At 42.6% G+C, this 22,190-nt stretch overlaps 1 protein-coding gene across 1 annotated transcript in view; it reads right to left on the minus strand.

The window, feature by feature from the left end:
• Nucleotides 1-22,190, minus strand: part of ESCO1 (establishment of sister chromatid cohesion N-acetyltransferase 1) — a 28,628-nt gene that overhangs the window by 1,801 nt on the left and 4,637 nt on the right. The window contains exons 2-9 of the mRNA XM_018571687.1: nucleotides 18,633-20,506; nucleotides 14,650-14,746; nucleotides 11,861-11,912; nucleotides 10,578-10,701; nucleotides 7,306-7,437; nucleotides 6,203-6,292; nucleotides 5,973-6,116; nucleotides 4,108-4,298 (exon numbers count right to left, since the gene is read on the minus strand). Coding sequence (XP_018427189.1) covers nucleotides 4,108-4,298; nucleotides 5,973-6,116; nucleotides 6,203-6,292; nucleotides 7,306-7,437; nucleotides 10,578-10,701; nucleotides 11,861-11,912; nucleotides 14,650-14,746; nucleotides 18,633-20,504 — 2,702 coding nt within the window. The 5' untranslated portion in view covers nucleotides 20,505-20,506. The remainder of the gene's footprint in view (nucleotides 1-4,107; nucleotides 4,299-5,972; nucleotides 6,117-6,202; nucleotides 6,293-7,305; nucleotides 7,438-10,577; nucleotides 10,702-11,860; nucleotides 11,913-14,649; nucleotides 14,747-18,632; nucleotides 20,507-22,190) is intronic.

Consider the following 22,190-nt stretch of genomic DNA (forward strand, 5'->3'; position numbering starts at 1 on the left):
GTGCAGACAAGCCAGGCGGTTGTGCAATGGTTCCACAAATGAATAAGTATAATACATGCGCTACGTCTGTGTTATATTTTATTGTTCACTGTCTGTTTGATTCTTTGTATTCTCTTACTTACCTATATCATACAGGACTTTTAGTCGCTGAAACTGTTATACTTCTGCGATTAAGCCTGCTTTTTATGCATATATTGTTGAAAATGTCCAATAAAAATTACTTGCTTAAAAAAAAAAAAAAAACCAAACACCTTAAAATCTGCAGCAATACTCCCAGGTATACTTGCAAACTGTTAAAGTGATACTAAACTCAGGAGTTACAGCTTAGAAATGCATTCAAGTACCCTAACTATTAACAAAAATGTATCTTATTTGTGTATCACTCAGCACGAATTCAGAGATGATTTGAGGTTCTACAGCTGACACTGTCCTTCCTTCTAGAGTGTGGCTACTTTTGTTGCCCATGCTCTCTGTGTGTGTGTTGAAAAGTAGCCACCACTCCAAGCTCGCTCCCTTGATGGACTACAATCTCAATACAAATTATACAACACGTGAGATTTTCGTCTATAACAGGAGCAAGCGTGGAGCAGAGGTTATTTTACAATACACACAGGGACAATGGGGAACAAAAGTGGCCACCCTCCAGAAGGAAGTGACAGTGTCAGATGTAGACCCTCAAATCATCTCTAAATTCGTGCACAAACCACACTTCAATTCCACATTTAGTTTACAGATTTGTATTGAAATTGTAGTCCAACACAGGAGTGAGCTTGGAGTGGCAGCTACTTTACAACACTCACAGGGACCATGGGGAACAAAAATAGACACCCTCCAGAAGGAAGGACAGTGTCAGCACAAATTTAGAGATGCTTTGAGGATCTACAGCTGAGTGATACACAAATAAGATACATTTTTCTTAATAGTTAAGGTACTTGCATTTTTAAGATTTTACTACCGAGTTTAGCATCACGTTAAGGATTTTGCAGGGATATGGGCCAGTGCATTGCTGATCATTAAAACCAAGCAGGTTTTAATGATGAACAAGATACATGTAGGTTTTTGTACCCACCGGGTCCACTGAGGAACACAGAAGTGTTAAACCTTTGGGTTTTACTGCCACCTACAGGAGGATTGGACACTGAAGAAAAAAAAACAAACACAGAGGCCAGTCCAGGGTGTAACCCCTTCTACTATCATTATGCCTTAGTCTTGTAGCAAAGCAGTACCAAGAGCGCACATCTCCGAATAGCTAAAAAGGTGGGCTACAGAAGTTCCAAGAGCACCAAATTCAATCACATGGAGTCAGATAGAATTGAACTGGGAAAAGTGTGTGTGGCGCATATCTGGTGTCCCCCACCTGTGACAGGTACACTTTCCCAAGAGCAGATACTGTCGACTGAAAAAATCTGCCAACTGTCTGGACCAGGAATGTTGACAGGGCTGGAACATGATGTTCCGCTCCGGATAGGATCCGCTCTACCACTCTTGCCGCATAAAGACTTGTTGTTCCTCCATGATGATTGGCAGATGTAAGGATTTCTCAGGAAATGAAAGAAAGTACTTTTAATGCAAGATACTGGAGGGACCCTGACACGCACAGCCTGGTCCTTTGCACCAATTGCATTGGTTTGTCCAGACACAGAACCAATTTGTCCCATGATGACAATGTTGGGCTGCACATGTCTGAAGTGAAATTGCCTCAAAAGAAGATACTATTGGCCCCTAAGACTCATATCATAAGGTTTCTAGATCCACGAACACAAATGTGAGACTGGAGAGTCTGAAGTTTCTCCTGAAAAAGGAAAACTCTGGCCTGGGAAGTGTCCAGAACCAACACAGTTACTCCAAGTGATATGTTTGAACCACCATTTCTAAAAGTTCAGGGACCAAATCGGTCAGTTACAGATATTTTGTCCTCCAGAGCCCTCAATGACTGTTCCCTCAACAGGAGATCACCCATGTATAACACAATGGGGATACTCAGAGAATGCAACAATGCCAACACTGGTGAACAGCCAAGGTGCACAAGACAGGCTGAATGGAAGGACCATGAAATGGAAATGCAGAGGTCATACAACAAAAACGCAGGAAGTGTTTGTGAGCTGGAAAGATGGACACATGTAAGTAGACATTCTTTATATCCACCAGGCCCAGATACTGCAAGCGATATATGTCAGAACATCCAACGATTTCTGAAAGTGCAGGATCCATTTGGACAGAGACATGTTGTCCCACAGTGCCTTTGCTGACTGTTCCCTCAACAGGAGGACATCCATGTAAACCACAATGGGGATACTTCAAGCACAACACTGGTGAAAAGCCAAGGTGCATAAGACAGCCTGAATAGAAAGGACCAAAAAATGCTATTGCAGAGGCCCTACAGCAAAAACATAGGAAGCATTGATGAGCTGGAAAGATGGACACATGTAAGTAGATATCTTTTATATCCACTGAAGCCAGGATATTCCTTGGTGACGGGAAGCAATGACAGATCTAGCTTATTCAACATGGATTTTTGAGGGGTTATTGCAACACTCAGGGCCTTGAGATTTAAGATGCCACTTAGGGTTTTGGAACAGTAAACAGGTTGGAGTAAAAGCCTTGAAACCTTCCAGCAGGAGGGAATGGGGCTATGACCCTTTTGTCCAAAAGTCCAGAGAGTGGATTTTGAAGTACCAGACCTTACGGCTGGATGGAAAGCCAAGTCTGGAAGACCTTGATGTGGAAGATGGTATACTCAAGCGAAAGTTGTGCTTCCTGGTGTGGACAGATGAAGAAAACTTAGCACTCTGCTTCTTAGACTTCTGCTGAACAAGAGGAGTGCATTTGCTATTTGTAGCATCCCTGATGATAGTATTCAGCATTGGTCCAAAGATACATTGTCCCTTGAAGGTCATGCAAAATAACTGTTTCTTGCAAGTAAGCTCTGCAGTAAAGCACTTTAGCCAAAGGGCCCTGTGCATATGCACTGACAAAACAGTAATGCAAGACAAAAGATGAGAGGCTTCTAACAGACCATTTGCAACTAAAGTTCAAGGCGGCAGGGTGGATATTTTACCAGGTCATTACACAAGTGCCATTCAGCCCTGGAGTACTGCAAGGCCAAACTGCAGGTGACAAGCCCCTTAGGGAAGGGGGGGGTGTTGCGCTTAGACAGGATGGCCTTAAAGGGTATATGTTCAAAATGATGCTAGTGTTGTCCTGGCCGAAGGGAACCACCGATGCTGGACCAAGGAGGAAATCAGGGAAAGCCCTAGAGCAGGGGCGCCCACTATTTTTCATCTGGAGAACTACTTTTCAAATGACGAGCTCATTGAGATCTACCAACGAAAAAACACCTGCATTCAGGGGCGGGAGGGGGCGTAGGCTGCGCAGGCAGGCCCCTCGCCCACAGTGCGATCGCCTGCATTAGACAACTGGGGACACATAGTACTACTGTGTTTCCCCGAAAAATAAGACACTGTCTTATTTTATTTTTTTCACGAAAAAAGACACTAGGTCTTATTTTCGGGGGATGTCTTACCTGGCTGCAGCTGTCCGCTCTGCCGTCCAGGGAGCCACAAACAATCCTCCCCCGCCGCCGGTTCCTACACTTCTTCTCGGATCCCTGCTGGGGAGAGCAGCGGGGATCCAGAGAAGCGGCGGGAGGAGAGGACATGGCGATCTACAAGTGATCGCTACGCGATCGGCTGGTAGATCGAGATCGACCTTATGGGCACCCCTGCCCTAGAGCATAGTTTGTTTTTTAAAACACAGTAGGCTGGGAACTACAAAGATTTTTTTCCTAGAGTTCCACTTTAACTTTGGAGTAATACATGTGGACTGCAGCCCTCAGTTACAGCAGATGCAGCTAAAAGGAATCAGAAGGACTACACTCCCTATATAAGAAGTCAGCATGATTCCAGGCTACAGAGGTTTCCACATGAGGGGGTCCCACTGCAAGCAGTCCTGACCAGTTAGTGGAGAGCATGCCAGAGACACCTGATACAGTGGATGTCCCTAAACAGAAACTTTATCTATCCTTTGGTCCCATCATAGCAGGGCTATCTGCAAACAGATCAACCATTGCCTATTATCCATCACCTTATACAGCCTGGCAATAATTACCTTAGACACTCCAGCATCCTGGAAGCAATCTTCTTCCTCCTCATCATTGAGAACACCCAGACGCGGCTCACTCCACAGATAGCCGGCTCAGGAGTAGTAGAACAGCACCAAGCTTTCACTCTCTCAGAAAATAACTTCTCTGTGTCAGATGATAGATTACCTGGATTAAAATCATCAATTACTCTGTAACCCTAAAAAATAAATAAATAAAATGACCGATAGCCAAACAAAGGAGAAGAAAATACATGTAGCTTTTTCTGTGGTGCATTCATTTCTATATTTGTCTGCATTACCTTGATGTTAAACATTTAAACATGTTATTATAAGTGTGTGATATGAATTTGTATCTGCATCAAATAAAACAGGAGTGTTCTCGCTAATATTCAGTTCAGACAAGTATACATTCAATGGACCACCATAAGAAACTTTCTCTATAACTTCAGGATTGGCTTTGGAAGAAGGAGGATTAGCATAAATAGCCTAATGTGGGGACTTTAAAGGATGCACACAATCAGGCTGCAACCCATAGCTGGCATGCTTTAAGTTTTAACATACTCTCTATGGAGCTTCAATGACTAGCTCAAGTCTATCACCATGTGCACTGGGCTATAATGTACTGCAGTTGTAAACTAGATTTGAACTCTGTCCTAACCAAGCATTAAAGATAGAGAAGCTTGGCTTCTGCATTGTATATTAGTTAGTCAGGTTGGGAAAAAAAAGACAAGTCCATCGAGTTCAACCTTTAGTGAGTGGAAACGGTCCTCACTTCGTCATTGGGTCAGACTCAATTTGAACTTGTTCAGGGAAGCTTGCAGTCTGCCCAAAGGCCTGCTCTGAAAAAACATCTAAAAAGTAATAAATACATTTTTGGCTCTTGGGAGGAATTTAACAAAATGCCTGGATGTTAGTCTGGAGATGTGTGCATTGCTAGGCAGGCTAGGCTGCATATGCAAGCACACTACCCTAGGCAATGCCTTTATGTGATGCTGAGCCTCTGTGACCGAAATAACTGAAATTCAATTAATGAAAGTGGCAAACAAGGAACAGTCAGCCTGGGGAGGAATGAGCTAGATGTTGCTAAACATGCTCCAGCCAGAAAATGAGGAGGGCTCCACCGGACCTGAGAAACACAGCTTGCAATAAAATCAAAGTAATTTCCATACAGGAAATGAGCCTGTACAACTGTGCAAGTCTGAATTTCAGCTTTAAAAGAGAACTATGGGGTGTTCTTCCCCATAGTTCTCTTTTGGGTCACGGGAGGAGATATACTAACCTCCTGTGACCCAAAGCTCAGTATATAGCAAGCTATTGCCAGCGATATACTGAGAGCGCCGCAGCCAGGACGGATCCCGACAATTAGGGATGTCCCGATACCGATGCTAGCATCGGAATCAGGCCCGATACAGGGCATTTTGACAAGTACTTGTCAAAATGCCCTGATACATAGAGCCGAAGCTTGCGCTATGGGTTTTTTTTCCTCTCGCTTACCTCGCCGAGCGTCGCATCACTGCTGCTCCGGTGGGCGGAGCTCCAACTGCTCTCTCCGGCACAAAAGTGAGTGAGGGCAGATTTTGGGGGGGGAGATTCTATTAAGCAATTATGTATTGTCTGCACTGTATTAGCAGTATGTACTACATATAGAGTACACACTGCTAATACAGTGCAGACAATACATTTACAATTATACTCTGCTAACATGAATGGATTAAATGATCTGTATGTAGCCCTGTACTATGGATCATTTACCATAGTATGAAATAAAACATTTACTTTATAAATATATATTTTTAGTAATGTAGAAACATTGTGAAGCAAGAAACGCAGCAGAACTACAATCCAAATAATTATTGATCTTGCGTAATTACCCACTGTATATGTTCTGCAATTAAACACCCCACAACTTTCTTGTCAGTGCTAATAAACATAAGGGTTTTTGTCCTGGAATGCAGCCGAAGTGGAACTTGCTGGAACCCCAAGTCATTATCCACCATTTCTCTGATCTCCTCAACCTAAAAGTTTAAGGAAAGTTTGATTATACATTAATATTTTGAGAAAACAAAAAAGGGAAAAAAACCATTGAGGAAATTGCAACTACCTTTTTAAGTGCATATTTAGGGTCATCTGGCAACACCATTATGATTTTTCCATCCGGATATTCGGCCACAATCCTTTCCTTCTTCCAGCCCTGCATAAAAGAAAGCAAAGCTTAATATGGAAACATAACTCTAGAAGCTGTGCCCAAAATAGGGTAGGCAGAAGGCAAGTGACCAGTCACCAGTATTCACTATGTTCTCCCTGCAGCTGAGGGTTTCCTATTAATGACTATTTCTGCACTGCATCTGTGAAGGGACAGGCATTTTAATTGAGGCAAAGCTTTCCTTTCTCATGTTAGAGCCTTTAGGAACGAGAACAGTGAGCAGCACAGTCGTGACATCACCAAATCTCACCACAAATCTTGTAAGCAGTGCTGCAGAGGCAGCAGTGTCTAAAGCCTTTTGCTGCCATATGCATATTGTAGCAGGTCGTCTTGTAGAGAGCCAGGAGAGGTCCTGTCCGTGGGTTTATGTGTCACCCAGATTCCTCTCTTACACCTTCCGGAACCTCTCGTAAGCCCCACAGTTTACACCTTGCCTCAATGGCAATTTAGTGTAGGTGAGGCAAACAGACAGTCTGAATTTGCTGGAGCACAAGGTTGGTCACTGTGTTTTTCTGAGGCCTGACAAACAATAGGTTTGTACAGGTTGTTCTTCAGGACCATCTTTTGTGTAGTTATTGCCGGGACATGGCTAGGATTTTGTTTTTGAAATGTTTACTTCATTTGTGCACTGTACAGCACTGTATATAGCCTGTGTGACACACCAATAAATGCACCACTCTTTGAACTAAGGTCACTGGTCTGGTCTCTAAGCCTCTCAAGATTGCTCACCCCGGGGAGCATGTGTTTTAACATGCCTGCAAAAGCGGCTCTTGCAGCAAAATGGTTATACCTAGCCACATTTGCATACAAGGAGGAATTTCAGACAAAGGGTACATTTTCAGAGTACTTTAGGCACAATAAACATTTACAGATGGTCCCTATAACATAGAAAATATTTGCTTTTTAAGCTCATGTTCAATTTAATATCTATACAAAATGGCAGTTCACTTCTTATTTGAACCCTAAAGGAAGAGTAAGGCGTTGCAATAAATGCTTCTTACCACATATTTTACTGCACTGATGAACTGGTTATGAAAGAGAAGGTGCTGTGTCTCATCTTCAGGATTTGATGCAGTATATAACATGCCACAAACACAACAAGATATGGCACCAAATCGCTTCTGTCCAGCATCCTGACACAGAAAAAAAAAAAGAAAATGGCTTACAGTCAGCAGCAAAGATGAAGTGACCTAAAATATACCTGTTCATGAAAGGTTAGTTTAAACTTCTGTTTATAACATGAAGGCAAGCATTGCTATTCAACCAGGCAATATTTTAGTTGCACAAGTATTATTGGGTCAAAAGAGGATCCCTGAGTGCAGGGCGTACAGGAAACAAAGAGCAAGATGATTATGAGCATGAGGTGATCACAGACCACGAGGCATTCAACAATGAGGCAGAATGGAAGCAGAACTTGGACTTTAGGGTGGGAATAGAAATGGCAAAAAAAAAGAAACTGCTTGTGGACTAGGGTGCATAAAGGAGGCAGAATAGAAGCCGATCATAGCAGGACGTGTAAAGGAAAAAAAAAAAAGACCGTGAAGCATTGGGAGGGGCAGAGATGGCAGAGTAGCATCCAATTAGAAATAGGGAGTAGCAGGCAAAATATGTGGGATAAAATCCCTGGAAGAGGCATAAGCAGATGATCACAAATGAGTGAGAGAGGCTGCTCACAGACAGGGGAAAGAAGAGGCAGACCAAGAGCTGATTGTTGTTGACAAGGGGTGCAGGGGAGAGAGAGGGGTAACAGATGGGAGAGGATACAGAGGAGAAACTGCTCATGGACTGAAAGGCATAGAGGAGGCAGAGAGAGAGACTAATTGAGAACTGGGGGAAGAGAGAGACTGGTGTGTGAAGTAGTGACTCTTGTCTAAATTGGCCCTATATGCGTGTGCCATAGGGACCTTAGACTGTAAGCTCCTTGAGGGCAGGTACTGATAAAAATGTGCAGTATGTAAAAGTCTGCATAAAATTGCCAGTTCTATATAAATACCTGTAATAAATTAATAAATACCAGACATGCTGCAACACAAAAACCGTGACTAGGCAGCAGCCAGGGGGCTCAGCCATGGTGGTGCAATGCGGACAGTGAGGGGAGACAAAGAGAAGTAGGGCCACAACTAATGATTATTTTCATAATCGATTAGTTGGCTGATTTTTTCGATCAGATGAAAAAAATAATTAAATACCATCCCTAATTTAAAATAAAATACAAAACTGCAGTGTTACAAAGTTTACTTCAGAATAAAACAGCATGCACAATTTGTTTTGCAATTGCACTGGAATGCACAGCATTGCAGTACCGTGCGTTCCAGTGCAGGCGATCACACTGTGGGTGGGAGGCGCATTTGGGGTGCCATTAAAATTAATTTGTCAGGCCAACTGTGATCGAGTGTGGATGAGGGGAGAAGGAGGAATTGGCAATGAACAGGACGGGAGCTGCCACAAAATGTAGTGTGGATGGTGGGAGGAGAATGTCAGAGGATGTTGTTCAGACACCGGAGGGATATTTCAGAGGTCATAATACTGGGGACCCATCAACTTTGTGTCAGATCTGATCTGCTATATACTGTTCATGTTGGCAAAATCTTCCAGTAGTGAAAGAGAAAGTTACTAGCTCTCTTTAGACCATTCAGGGAAGGACTACAACTCACATGTCCTGTGAGCAGCTGGTCATGGATGACAAGCTTCATGACTATAAACAGTTCAAGATCCATCCATACACACACATAATAGAAACATACAATGGCTACATTAATAGTGACAGAAATCATTGTTATTTTCACTTTTAATGTAATCATAGATACCCTACGACAGGGGTCTCACACTCGATTCACTCGGGGGCCACTCAACAAATTTATTTCCCCCATGGGGGCCGCTTGCCAAATTTTATACCTTAAAATAAAAATGTAATTATATCCGGTTTGGTACTATGGACACTAATATACACACAATAAGGCCCCATTCATATCTGTAGGTTTAGGTGCGATTAGGGATCCTGCGTCAGAAACTTGCATTTTCCTGCAGCAGGAATCCCTAAGGCCCCGTTCACATATAGCGACTTGTCGCGCGATTTCCGCCGCGATATCGCGCATTTTTGCCGCACAATATCGCGAAAAGTCGCAGGCCAATGCTATTCAATGGAGCTTTCTTAACTCCATGTCGCTCGTCGCGGTCGCAAGTCGCTTCTACCGGACCCTTTTTCGGCGGATTTTGCTTTTTTTCTATGGAGCCCGACGGAGAAGGTCGCGCTAACGTCGCCCCGAAAGTCGCGGTATCCTGGCCGCTGCAAAGGTATGACGCTACATGTGAACGGGGTCTTATATGGCGTTTACAAGCGGCAGCTGTCACCCATTCAAGTTAATGATCAGGTGACAGAAGTTTCATGTAAACGCCTGCACACCGCATGTAATGATATGTGATATGATTACATGCAGTTAGAAAACACTTTCATTGGATGCACAATCATTGCGTACTGGGAGAGTGATTGATTCCTAACCGAATGTAATCAAATCACACACAATTACATGTGGTGTGCAGGCGTTTACATGCAACTTCTGTCACCTGATCATTAACTTGAATGGGTGACAGCTGCCGCTTGTAAACACCAGCTTAGGCATTCCTGCTGCAGGAATCGCTAATTTCACCTAAAGATACAGGTGTGAATAGGGCCTAATACACTTCTACTCCCCCATACACATAAAAAAAATACTACCCCTGCACATATAAAATAATACACCCCCACACAAAAAATACTACCTCTGCACATATAAAATAATACACTCCTCCCCCCATACACATGAAAAAATACATACATAAAATATATAAAAAATTATAATTCCCAGTCCCCTGTCCCCCTACATATAAAATATAATTCCCAGTCCCTTCCCCCCGCACCCAATGTGGTACAGAGCCCCTTCTCCTGCTTACCTTGTTACAGGGAGGAGGCTGTGAGCCGCGATCGATGCCTGGTGATCTAGTGGTGGATTGGTAAGGTCTGCTGCAGACCTTACTAATCAATCCTTTCGGCCAGCGTTCAGTGAAGACGCTGGCCGAAAGGATCCGAGTGGCGGCACAGAAGCAGCTATGCGGTCTGCAAGTCCGCGGTCCGTGACCGCGTACCTGACTTGTGAGCTGGCTGCGGGCCACATAGTACCGGCTCGAGGGTCGCAACTGGTCCGCGGGCAGGTACTTTGAGACCTCTGCCCTACGATAACCACACATACAGTAATACACCACTGCATTGTATTTGACCTGAGGCCCCCACACTTACTATGATGGGTTGCTTGGTGCTATCACTGCTGGCCTCTTTCATTTTTCTGAGTTCTTTCTGAATGCTTGCATCGGAGGCTGGTTTAGTTGATCTCGTTTCTGGTACATCTCGTTTCACAAAAACCCTGTAACAGACGCAATACATACACAAATGGCTACAAACAACTGCAGAGAAATGTTGGTGTCCATTTCTGATTTATATTTATAGTGAGTTTTTTTTAATAACACTAGGGCTCCTGAGACATAAAAAGCGTAACTCAAGCAAAACAAATTTTTTTGCTTTGGATAGAACAGAGGCCAAGTCAAGCCAAATAATTACATTCCTATGACAATAACATTACAAAATTATCAAATGTGTAACAGGCGCACATATCTCTAGCATGTACACACACGCACACTAGCAATTAATTCAACTATAGCTAGCCTTCCGCTACCTTAAATTGTTTCAATGATAAATATCAAAGAAAATGATTTAAATACATGTATGGTTTCTTCTGCTCTAGATTCCTTTCTGTTTAGGTCCCTGTATGTTGTATATTGAAGTAATAATAAAAAAAGGTTATATCAGCAAACTTACGCAACAATACTGCCCATTAAAATAGTTTTTAACCCCTTCCCTGCCACCGACATATGGCATACAACAGAACACAACTGTTTCCAGCTGGTCACGTCAGTATGCCATACGTCGGCGGCTTTCTCTCTTCTGCTAGAAGCTCATGGTCGCTTTAGGCCCTGTTCACACCTTTACGTTTTGTCGCGCGTTCAACGCTCTATGAACGCTCTACAAAATGTACAAACTTGAAAATCCCATTGTTTTCTATGGGTATGGTTCACATCTTTCCGTATTTCAGCCCGTCTGAACTCGCTACAAAACGGCCTACGTACATGTACTTCTTTGGGGCGTTTTGGTCTCGCGTTTCCATTGGGATACAGCCAAGTAGCCCTCGGAAACGCGCGTTTTTGTACCGCGAATCACTGTAAAAACGTGCATATTCAATACGCCTAGGTGTGAACCCAGCCTCAGCGCTTAAATGCTAGCAGCAGCAATAGAGGGTCAAAACAATGGAAACATTTTTAAAAATGGTGGGGCCAGCTGAGGATAAAAGCATTCGGGGGCTTGGCAGTGAAAGGGTTAAACAAAAGAAATGCATCTGTAAGCGTCAAGATGAATACAGCCCATTTTTCACAATGATGCTTGGCTTCATTACTTGCTATACTGCCACAGAAAACACCCGCGCATCATGAGTGTAGTACAGAACCATTAAATACTGACTTAGCACTTACCCTCTCTCAGCAGATGCAGCCATCTGCTCTGTCAGCTGCTTGCAATCACTGCCTGAAATAGATTTCAATATCCACATCTCATTCATCAAGCACTCCCATTGATTATACGAATCAGCATCTTAAAACCTTTACACTATAATCTACGGTAACAGCACCAGTTGCCGTCTTGCAGTACATCAGTACAAACGACAACAATAATATAGAACAATAATTTAAAAAGATTACATTAAGCTGAAACCATTCTCACCCAACCGAACCCTGATATTTCAGTTTTATTTTATCTTGATCTTAACAGGTCTGTGATACACTGGGGATGAATGATTTGTGCAGGTCTGCAAGAACACCATGGTGATTGCTAATGGCTGCAACTCTTGCATTTTGCAATTTAGGAGGAGTGGGAATAACCATTAAACCAGGTAGGACCATAAAGTGGTCAGCAACAGAGTTTGAGGCTATGGCAGGGATACCATGTCTGTCTTTCAGACCAAAAAAAAAAAAAGAACGGGGGTTAATGTTCACAATAATGTGAAAAGTACCCACACCAAAAACGGAAGATCAGACACCTATGTAAATCTGACATGCAGCCCATGACTGCCTCAGCTGCTGTGGCTGGTATAGTCAGTGGTTTTCTCTTTATAAGATAACAGGATAAAAGGTCAGCCATGTTTGAAAAGGTTGCCCTCCCTATTTTTAATCATCTTACTTTCTGACAATCTCAAACCTTTACATTTGCCCCATGAGTTAGATACCCTTGTACACAAACCCCTTAACAGATGAGCTGTAAAACATAAATCATTGTAAATTAGACCTCCATAGTCTGTGTAAAGTGTATGTCAAACCTTTCTTTTTACTTTTTGATTTCCCCTCCTTTCCTGCTGACAACAGTTCTATCAGTCAGGAAGCAATACAAAATCTGCATCATTAGCACAAACATTTTTTCATTTTATTTAAGTAAAGCAGTGAAAGGCTAGCACCTTGCCCAAACGTTTTTCATGTGTCTGTGTCACTGTTGCAGATTTTCCCTCAAATGCGGTCTGGTGAATCAGTTGACAGTGTGACAGCAAGGAGAAATCTCTAATGAAGTAGTGGATAGCATTAACCTCTTGCCGTCCGCCCGTAGTAAAAAAACGGACGGACGGCAAGACAGGAGTTCTAGGGGCTCGTGCAGATGGCCGTAGTTTACGGATATTTATACAGGCTTCTTACTGGCAGAGGCGGGCAACAAGATCCTGTGTAAAAATAATAAAAAACGCACCTAATGATCAGTAAAGTGTTTCAGTAAGGACCACAATGCACAGTTGCTAGCGTGTCTTGCCAGGCACAGTGTTGATGCGCCAATTAGAACTTTACTGCAATGTCATGAGTGACATTTCATTAAGTTCTATGGGCACAGAGCAGTGTGATAAGGTTATACCTTGCCATGGCCCACTGTGCTGCATGCAGTGATGTGAAACGGGCCCTTTCAAAACATGAAAAATTGCCTTGTCTGGCCTGGTGTTGCACTGGAAAAAGCGGCCAACGCAGCCCCAACGCACCTGGTGTGAATCTAGCCTTAAGACGCATTTAGATGGGCAAACGTATCTTGTACTTTTCTAGCTCAAAATTACTTGTGTACATTCGCTTATATGTGATAACTAGGGATTCACCGAAATTTCGACTGCCGAAACAGATCGGCCGAAAATGGCACTTTCGGCAAAATGCCGAAAGTGCCATCTGTTGAGCAAAATTTCAGTGCATTACTAGTTTCTCTCCTCCCCGCTGGGTGCTGCTCTGTGACACAGCACAGCGTCCAGCAGGGATGAGAGAAACGGTCACAGGAGGCCGAGCAGTGTGGCAGAGGAGAGCGCTGTGAACATCCGGCGTACGACAGATCAGGAGAGCAGCGTGGGGGCGGAGACAGCTTTCACAGGCCCGGCGGTGCAGAGGAGAAGTCAGCTGTCACAAAAAACCGAGCTCTCCTCCCGGCACCGCTCGCTGAGGACATGGTATGTTTACTGTGTCCCCAATTATGAATGAATGGGAAGTGATCTACATCACTTCCTGTTCATTCATGATTGTGGACATGGCAAATATACTATGTCCACAAGTTATAAATGAACAGCAACACTCAGTATAAAGGATTCCTGTTCATTTATAACAGAGGCTGCAGAAAAATAGACTCTGTGTCCTCAATCTATCTTTCTATTTTGAAAGGGAAATATCAGGGGTCTGTTTAGACCCCTAATATTTAATCAGTTTTACAAATTTCATTTTGGTGCATCTCTAATGTGTACACATGTAATTTACTGACCTCTGATGCAGATTTTTCCATTTTGATTTTATGGATCTGAATGCAATGCAAATTTACTGACCTTTATGTTTTGTGTGCATAGGGCTATAGAAAACAAAAGTTCTGCGTGAATAAAAAAACACTGTACCAAGAAAACTAAAACGTTTGGCTTGACAAACACTTTAACCAGTTGACATCCGCGGTGTTAAACCCCCTTCCCATCCAGGCCATTTTTCAGTATTCAGCGCTGCGGTACTTTGGCTGACATTTATTCCGTCATGCAGCGCTGTACTGAAATGAATTTTATACCCTTTTTTGGGGACAGATAGAGCTTTCTTTTGGTGGTATTTATTCACCACTGGGGAGGGGGCGCGCGCGAGCAGAAAAAAATTGCCGTCTGGAGACGGCAACCCGCAGATGTAGCAGTGCCGTCCGTCCGTGTTTTTTTTTTCCTACGGGCGGACGGCAAGAGGTTAATGATATGTTGGTAATATGTACAGTTAAAGAGCTATTCACTTACTTTGAATGAGTGGTGGCTTGAGCTCTGGTGAAGAGGACACTACGGATTTCTTCAATGGAGTATTTTCAGGACTTGAATCCAAATGTAATCTGAAACCCTACCGGAGTAAGGCGAGAGACAGGTACCATTGTTATTTTAGGCACAAACAATTTAAGCGAATCAAAATAGAAAGATACATCATATATACTGTACAAGCCATGATGACAAACAGCATGCAAGAGACTCCATTTTTTTTAAAACCAATTAGTAGCATTCATATTACCGCAAAGCATGGTCTCTCAACTATAACCCCGTATGATACAACTAATTCCACAGATCAGCTCAACAGAGGAAGGGATGAGACTACCATTGACTCAGTCATGTTTTTAAATGTAAGCTTGAGGTTTTGAGCTCTGTAAACATGTTTTTTTTTCCACAAAAGGGTGAAGAGTTTGGAGAAGGCAGGAGAAGTGAGCAATCTAGGACAACATAGCTGAACTGGGAAGTGAGCTGAAGTGGAGAATGTTTCCAAATCAGCTATTTTGCCCTAGATTGTTTACTTTTCCTGCCTTCTACAAACTCTTCACCCTTCTGTGAATAACCCCGTGTGCATTCCTTTTAAATTGCTTTCTACCAGCCTCTTATTCTGCTTTAGTTAATGGACAACTGTACCTTTCGAACAAGTTATCCTTAAGGCCAGGTGCAAACTTGGGCAATCCCAGGATGCGCGTCCCGGGACCGCAAGTTCGTGTGCGATTGCACACAGCATTTGCCACATGGCCCCAATGAATGGGGTTATATCCGCGCGGCAACCTGGACACTAGGAGGTGCTCAGATGTGGCCAGCAAAGACTAACTGAGGAGGATCCCAGGGTCACTTGTGATAAGAGCAGGTGTTAATGTGTTACCTCGCATCCTAAATGGCAGGACAAAGTGCAGAACACCAAAATTGATTCTTTCAGCACACAATCCTTTAATGTTAATCCTTTTCACTATAAACCAGTGGGAAAAGGAGTAATGATGGCAACCAACAGTCTTATTCACAAAGAGTTTTCAGAGACTGCGTCACAACAGAGGCTGTGCCATAGCTCTGGACCCAGAAAGCGCTCTGCAGCTAACCAATATAGTACTCTTAGGTCTGGAAAGCACCACAATGTGGAGCCCAGTGCCTAAAGATCGCATTCCAGGCTAACCCTGCAAGTGCTTACTCCAGCTAGGTCAGGGTACAGCCTCCAAAGCTAATGCTGAAGATACTTTGATCGCTGCATATAGAGACTCTCAAGCAGCTTGTAAAAGAACCCTGCTTGAAGAAAAAAAAAAAATGGCTGGCAAAAATGGTTCAGCATTTCTTAGTAGAGAAAAAATTTCAATTCTCTTAGAATACTAGCAAAAAAAATGAGGCATTGTGAAAGTGAGATGGGCTATACGGGGCTGGTTACTGTTTTTTTTTTTTTGTTTGCCAGTATCCAAATCCTCCTGTAGGCGACAGTATAACCCAAATGTCTATACTTTGTGTCCCTTAACCAGTTGACATCCGCGGTGTTAAACCTCCTTCCCATCCAGGCCATTTTTCAGTATTCAGCGCTGCGGTACTTTAACTGACATTTATTCCGTCATGCAGCGCTGTACTGAAATTCATTTTATACCCTTTTTTGGGGACAGATAGAGCTTTCTTTTGGTGGTATTTATTCACCACTGAATAAATGTTTCACCACAAAAAAAAACAGTTTCCCCTATATTAAATGATAAAACATTTATTATTACCCAATTTTTTGGTAAAATATAAAAGATGGGGTCACGTCGGGTAAAAAGACACTAAACATGTCAAGCCTTAAAATTGCGTGCGCGCGCGAAACCTCAAAAAACGATAATACCCAAAATTGGCCATAGGCGACGCTTTAAAAGCTGTTACCGCTCATCAGTTTAGTGTTATCAGTGATTGATGGCCCTAAAATGATTTCTCTCACTGCGACGTTCGCGGCGATATGTAACGTGTAGCGCAATTGTAATTTTTGCGCGCTGGGGCACCGGACGCGTATTTACGTTTATAGGCGCGTAAACGTGGGGGTGGGGGAGTTAAACATTTTGGGGGGGTTTTTTCCCCTTTTTTTATATGTGACTTTTATTTTATTTTACTTTTTTATGTGTTACTTTTATTTTTTTTTATTTATATTTTTTTTTTTTGCACTTATTGTTATTGCTATTATATAGGGGGATAACAACCCCCTATATAATAGCAAAGGCACACTGACAGGTCCTCTTTATGGAGATATTAGGGGTCTCTAGGACCCCTAATATCACCTGTGGACCCCAAAAGAAGCTGATGAAGCAGAGATCTGCTTTATCAGCTTCTTCTCTCTGGCTATAGCAGCCAGATGACTGACAGGTGAATGCGGAAGTGATGTAATACACATCACTTCTGCATTCACAGCCCGGACGGGGATCAGCAAGGAGCTGATCTCCCGTCCTCCTCCTCCTGACGCCCTCGGAGCCGGTCCGCGAACGAGCACATATAGGCGATCGGCGGGCTATGGACCGGCTGATCGCCTATATGTGAAACACCCGGTAACGGGTGTGTGCATTGATCGGGTCTTTTCTGCCCGTGCGTGCCCGCTAGGGGGCGCGCGCGAGCAGAAAAAAATGCTGCAGTGCCGTCCGTCCGTTTTTTTACTACGGGCGGACGGCAAGAGGTTAAAGGCTGAGAAAGAAAAATTATTTCAGCAAATCAGAAGTGATTTCTAATAAATATAAAGTTTAGTGGGCTAAGTCAGCTTCACATATTACCAGCAAATGCCAGCTCTCAACTCTGAGTTGGAATTTTGAGCGGACACACACACACAACTTCCTCTTGTAAAATTATCCACATTATTAATCTGCATTCCCAATTTGACAGCTGGACGCATGTGATTAGCCGTCACACCACACAGTCTCCGAAAGCTATGGCCTTGGCTAATGATCAGGAAGCAATCAGTGAGGTTCCCAATCATGCGATGACCGTGAAAGCTATTACATGGTGATTAAATTGGGTCTGCGAGTAAACAAACCTCTACCAGCTACAGCTGTCCCAGTCTTTCAGTGTACACTCACTGCACAGAGAAAGAACATTTTCAAGAAGACCGTGCCGAATGTATGCAAATACATTTTTTTTCCCAATTTCTTTTTCCCCAGGACCCTGCAAGTACTTAATCCAATTAACTCTTACAACGAATAGAAAGTGGCCAAAACTACCAAGCAGTGACGTGCACACTAGAAGTATGACCCCCCTCACACCACAGCCCAAAGGAAGAAACAATCCGGACACAGCCTGTCATATAACTACAATTTCAGGTTAAAAAAAAATCTGGGTTATTTTTTTTTTTAAATCTATTTGGACAATTAGCTAATGAATGTTGGAGATACCCAAGAGGTAATTTTTATTTTTTAAAATGTGATATTTATTTAGGTAGGTGAATTATTAAGTTATTGCCAAATTAGCCAACAATTGTTAATTTATTCTGGTTACCAAGAAGCTTTTGTGAATGTTAGTTTCTTGGCAGTCTTGCTTCAATACTTTGAATCACTGAGCTGACAGAAGCATGTCGATAATATAGTTAGAACTCCTGATCTGCAAATTTGTTCTGGGGAGTGTCTCAAATGACAACAGCCACTGGATCTGAGCATGACAGCCAACTAGTATGATCATAAAGGGAGGCCAGCAATGTCAACTTACATATTTCTCAACACAGGTTCTCCTTAAAAATTCAACAAGGAGAGGAACCTCTTAAGAGGCTCCAGGAGGGTGCAAGCTTTGGAACAAAGGCAAAGAATTGACTTTCAGAGTCGCTAAGAAACAAAAATAGTTTAAATCTCCAACATCTAACAAAGCCAAACCAGCTGTGAGTAGACTGACTGAGTATACAGTATATAAGAGCAGTCGATAAGTTTCCTAATTGGCAGAAAGTGGTTAATCACAAAATCTACTACACATTATCCAAGGGATAAAACCATAAATAACCACATTATTACCTCATCAAGTGCTGCTTCAAGCTCATGCTTTATATGGTTTTCCAGGAGGCCATTTTCTGCAGATGTCTTTTCCAACATATCTCCACCTCCAGGTATCAGAGTAGTATTCCCTTTTTTTTTTTGAAACAGAGCAGGTTTGGTTTGCCTATTCTGCGTTGATGATGTTGTATCAGATGTCTTGCTGTTTGGTGAAACGGGGATGCCAGATGCCGGTTGTCGCCCTTGTGAAATTTTTGCTTTAATCGCCTCAAGACTGGGAAGCACAGTTCGTTTTCGGAGTATATTATTTTGAGCAAAGTTATTTTTGAATTTGATTTTGTTCCACTTAGAATTCATTGTTCCAGGACTAATTTTCTTCTCCAGTTTACATTTGGTTTGCAGTGGTTTTCTACTTGGAAAAAAACGTTTCAATTGGTTGACTGGACTTTTTTCAGCAGCAGGTGGAGAGACGTCTGCCAGGTTTTGTACTTTCTCATCATCAAGCTTTACCTTGGTAGGGCTAGTTGGAGAACTTGGTCCTTTTACAACTTCTACTGTATCAGATTCTATTTCTCCAGCTATTTCATTGCATAAATCCAAGATACTAACTCTCTTAGATTTCTGGTCATCTTCAGAAGGTGTATCCTTTTTTTTATTGGCTTCCGATTGGACAACCTTCTGCTTTTTTGCTTTACTTTTGGTTGTGCTGTCCATAGATTTTATGTTGTTCCTTTTACGCTTTAATGGTGCTGCAGATGACAAAATGTTTACTACAACTTTGTCTCCACTGGATATTTTTCCAATCAAGGATGAATCCAACATTTGATTAGAACTACAACAAGAAACAGACATGTTACCAACTGTAATCTCTTTCTCTACACTACTTTTGGAGACAGACTTAGATTTTACAGAGTTCTTGCTTTGGTTGACAGGGCAACTTCTCTTAACACTTTTAGCTTCTGCAGTTTTTATTTTCTCTCTAGGTCTTACTTTTGAATTCTTGGGAGTTGTTTTTGTACCTCCTCGCTTAGTTTTGTCTTCAATCTTCTTTTTAGACACCACAGGAATGATTGATAGCTGTGGATTTGGCTGTGATGGCTTAATCCCCATGTTGCGTGTACCAGTTGTCTTCTGAACAGCTCGTGCTGGCTTATGTGCTTTTGTCTTGGATTCCTCTTCTGATTTTTTAGCAGTTGCGTTTCTAACTGGTGCTTGCTTTTTTAAAGTAGGAACAGCTTGTTTCTTTACATTGATGACTTTTTTTATTTGTTTATTACATTTTGGCTGCATATCACACTTTGTTGCTTTCTTCTGTGTAGATTTGCTTTGAGTGCCATGGCTTGTATTCTTGACAGTTTTCTTTACACCTACAGTCTTTAAATCAGATTTCCGTCTGGTTTTTGCGCTGCCATTCTTTTTCACACATTTAACCGTTTTTGTTAGTTTCAAAGCAGAACTTTTGCTAGAGCTTCTTGTTATTTTGTTACTTTTATTTTGCACAGATGGCTCCGTTTTGCCGACATTGGACGGACTATTTTTCAGTGCTTTTGAAGCACAGCTGGAAGACTTCTGTGTACCCTTTTTTAAAGAAGTCACTTCTTTGGCTAAACGTAGGCTTTTACCCTTTGCAGGCACAATTTTTGCAGCACTTTTTTTGGTAGTTTTTAAAACTGTACTTTTTCGCCCTGTTTCTGCCTTGGATGATTTTGAGTTAATGGCTTTGTTTGCAGGTGCTTTTGTCGCTTGCTTCTTCTGCGCTGTATTCGGATTTGTTTTAGCTTTGCTAACGACATGTCTCTTTTTAGAAGTAACACAATGGCTTTCACATTCGTTAAGCTTCTGGCGCTCTGCAGTGTTCCCCGGCAAAGATGACCTCCTTTTTTGTGATGTCATCACTAAAAAGACAAAAGTAGACATAAGTATACATTTGTGGCCAGAATTTCCAAACAATGTAGTAATTTAAATAAGAAAATACATCAAGATGATGGTTAAAATAATTTACTGTAGTTCTAGAATATACAAAGATAGGATATATCAAACAAGTGCTGAACACATAACTAATCAATTTGCCAACATGTCTAAATACATAGAGCTCTTTGTATTGTTAAAGTAGAAACAAACCTTTTAAGATGCCTTAGGCCCATTAGTCAGACATCTGATCCTGGCACTGGGGACAACTCGCCAGCGACTGGCTTGCAATCCAGGGCAGGCAAAAGGAAAGGCACGCAAATACTCACCAGTTTTCATAGGTCCCTGCTGATTGAGCTAGAGGTTGCTCTCTCGCAGACAAGTAACATTCTGCTGCCTTTCAGTCAGCAAACAAGCAACACCTTGCTCATCCAGCCAGTCAGCAAACAAGCAACACCTATTTGCCTTCACTGCATTTTTAGTGGTCCTGTCATTGTTGCTGCCAGCGACAGGATTGCAGAAGTGACGTACATTAAAGTGGATCATAGTAGTGTAGAACAGACTGAAACAATGCAGAAATATCTTCATATTAACATTTCTATATGCAGCCAGCTATGGCTTATACAACTGCCAAGAAATTCAGAAAAAAAAATAAATCAAGACTTCCTTGCAACCATAGCAACACTGAGGGCATTCTGTACACAGTTTCTGTGCAGAATACTCCCAGATATATATTTTCCTGCTACTATGACCCAGTAACTGATTTTCAAAGAAATCTACAGAGCTTAAAAAAAAGGAAAAACTTCAGGCATCCAGCACTGCCCTTAAAAAGTAAGGAAACTTTTGACAGTTTCCTTACCCTTCTTGCCACCACAATGCCCTAGCCTGAAACCCCTCTCCGAAGCTCTATACTTTCCTAGTTTTGGTATCCTGTCCAACTGTGATGTTTTTCCCGTTCTCGGCGCATTAAAACCCATAGACCTCTACAGCGATTTCTCCCATCTTCTGAAAGACACGCAGGTACGGGAGAGAAGAGGACCAGCTGGCAGTAAACATGGCCAGCCAAGGTAATTAGGCAAGTATGGAGCTTTAGGGTGGTTTATATCAGCTCGGTGGAGGGTGGCAAAAAAGGATAGGTAGACTTTCAGAAAAATGTTTTTGAAAGTTTCCTAACCCTTTAAAGAAGAACTGCAGGAAGTATATTCTACCAAGTGGCCAAGTAAAAATGTAACGTAATTTGCTAATACACTAAATACAGCTGTAGAGTTGCCCGGATCACTTGTACGGGCGTAAGAAGGTGTCACCCCCCCCTCCACAGCCATGTATCCTGGGCTCTGCTGTCCCAAGACCAGCATGGCAGGTGTCGGTGGGTGAACCGCAGGGAGATGAGCACACGCTTACTGCCCGATCTGAATACACTCGGAAGCGAGGATTTGGTCACTTCTGGTTTCGAACCGTCATTCCCCGAGCAGCTGTGGCCAGAGAAGAAGTTGCTGAAGCACAATCTGTGCTTCATCAGCTTCAATGGGGTCCATAGGTAACAATAGTTGTCAAACCCCCGTAAAGAGGAACGATCTCTTTCATTATGCTACCACGTAGAGGGCTTGTTGTTAGCCCCCTCTATATAGGCAGAGCCAGCTGTCACTCACGCAGCTGGGCGGATCCTGTCGT

This window comes from Nanorana parkeri, unplaced genomic scaffold (genome assembly GCF_000935625.1).
Source record: "Nanorana parkeri isolate BGI_ZX_2015 unplaced genomic scaffold, ASM93562v1 scaffold1810, whole genome shotgun sequence".
NCBI classification, from domain to species: domain Eukaryota; kingdom Metazoa; phylum Chordata; class Amphibia; order Anura; family Dicroglossidae; genus Nanorana; species Nanorana parkeri.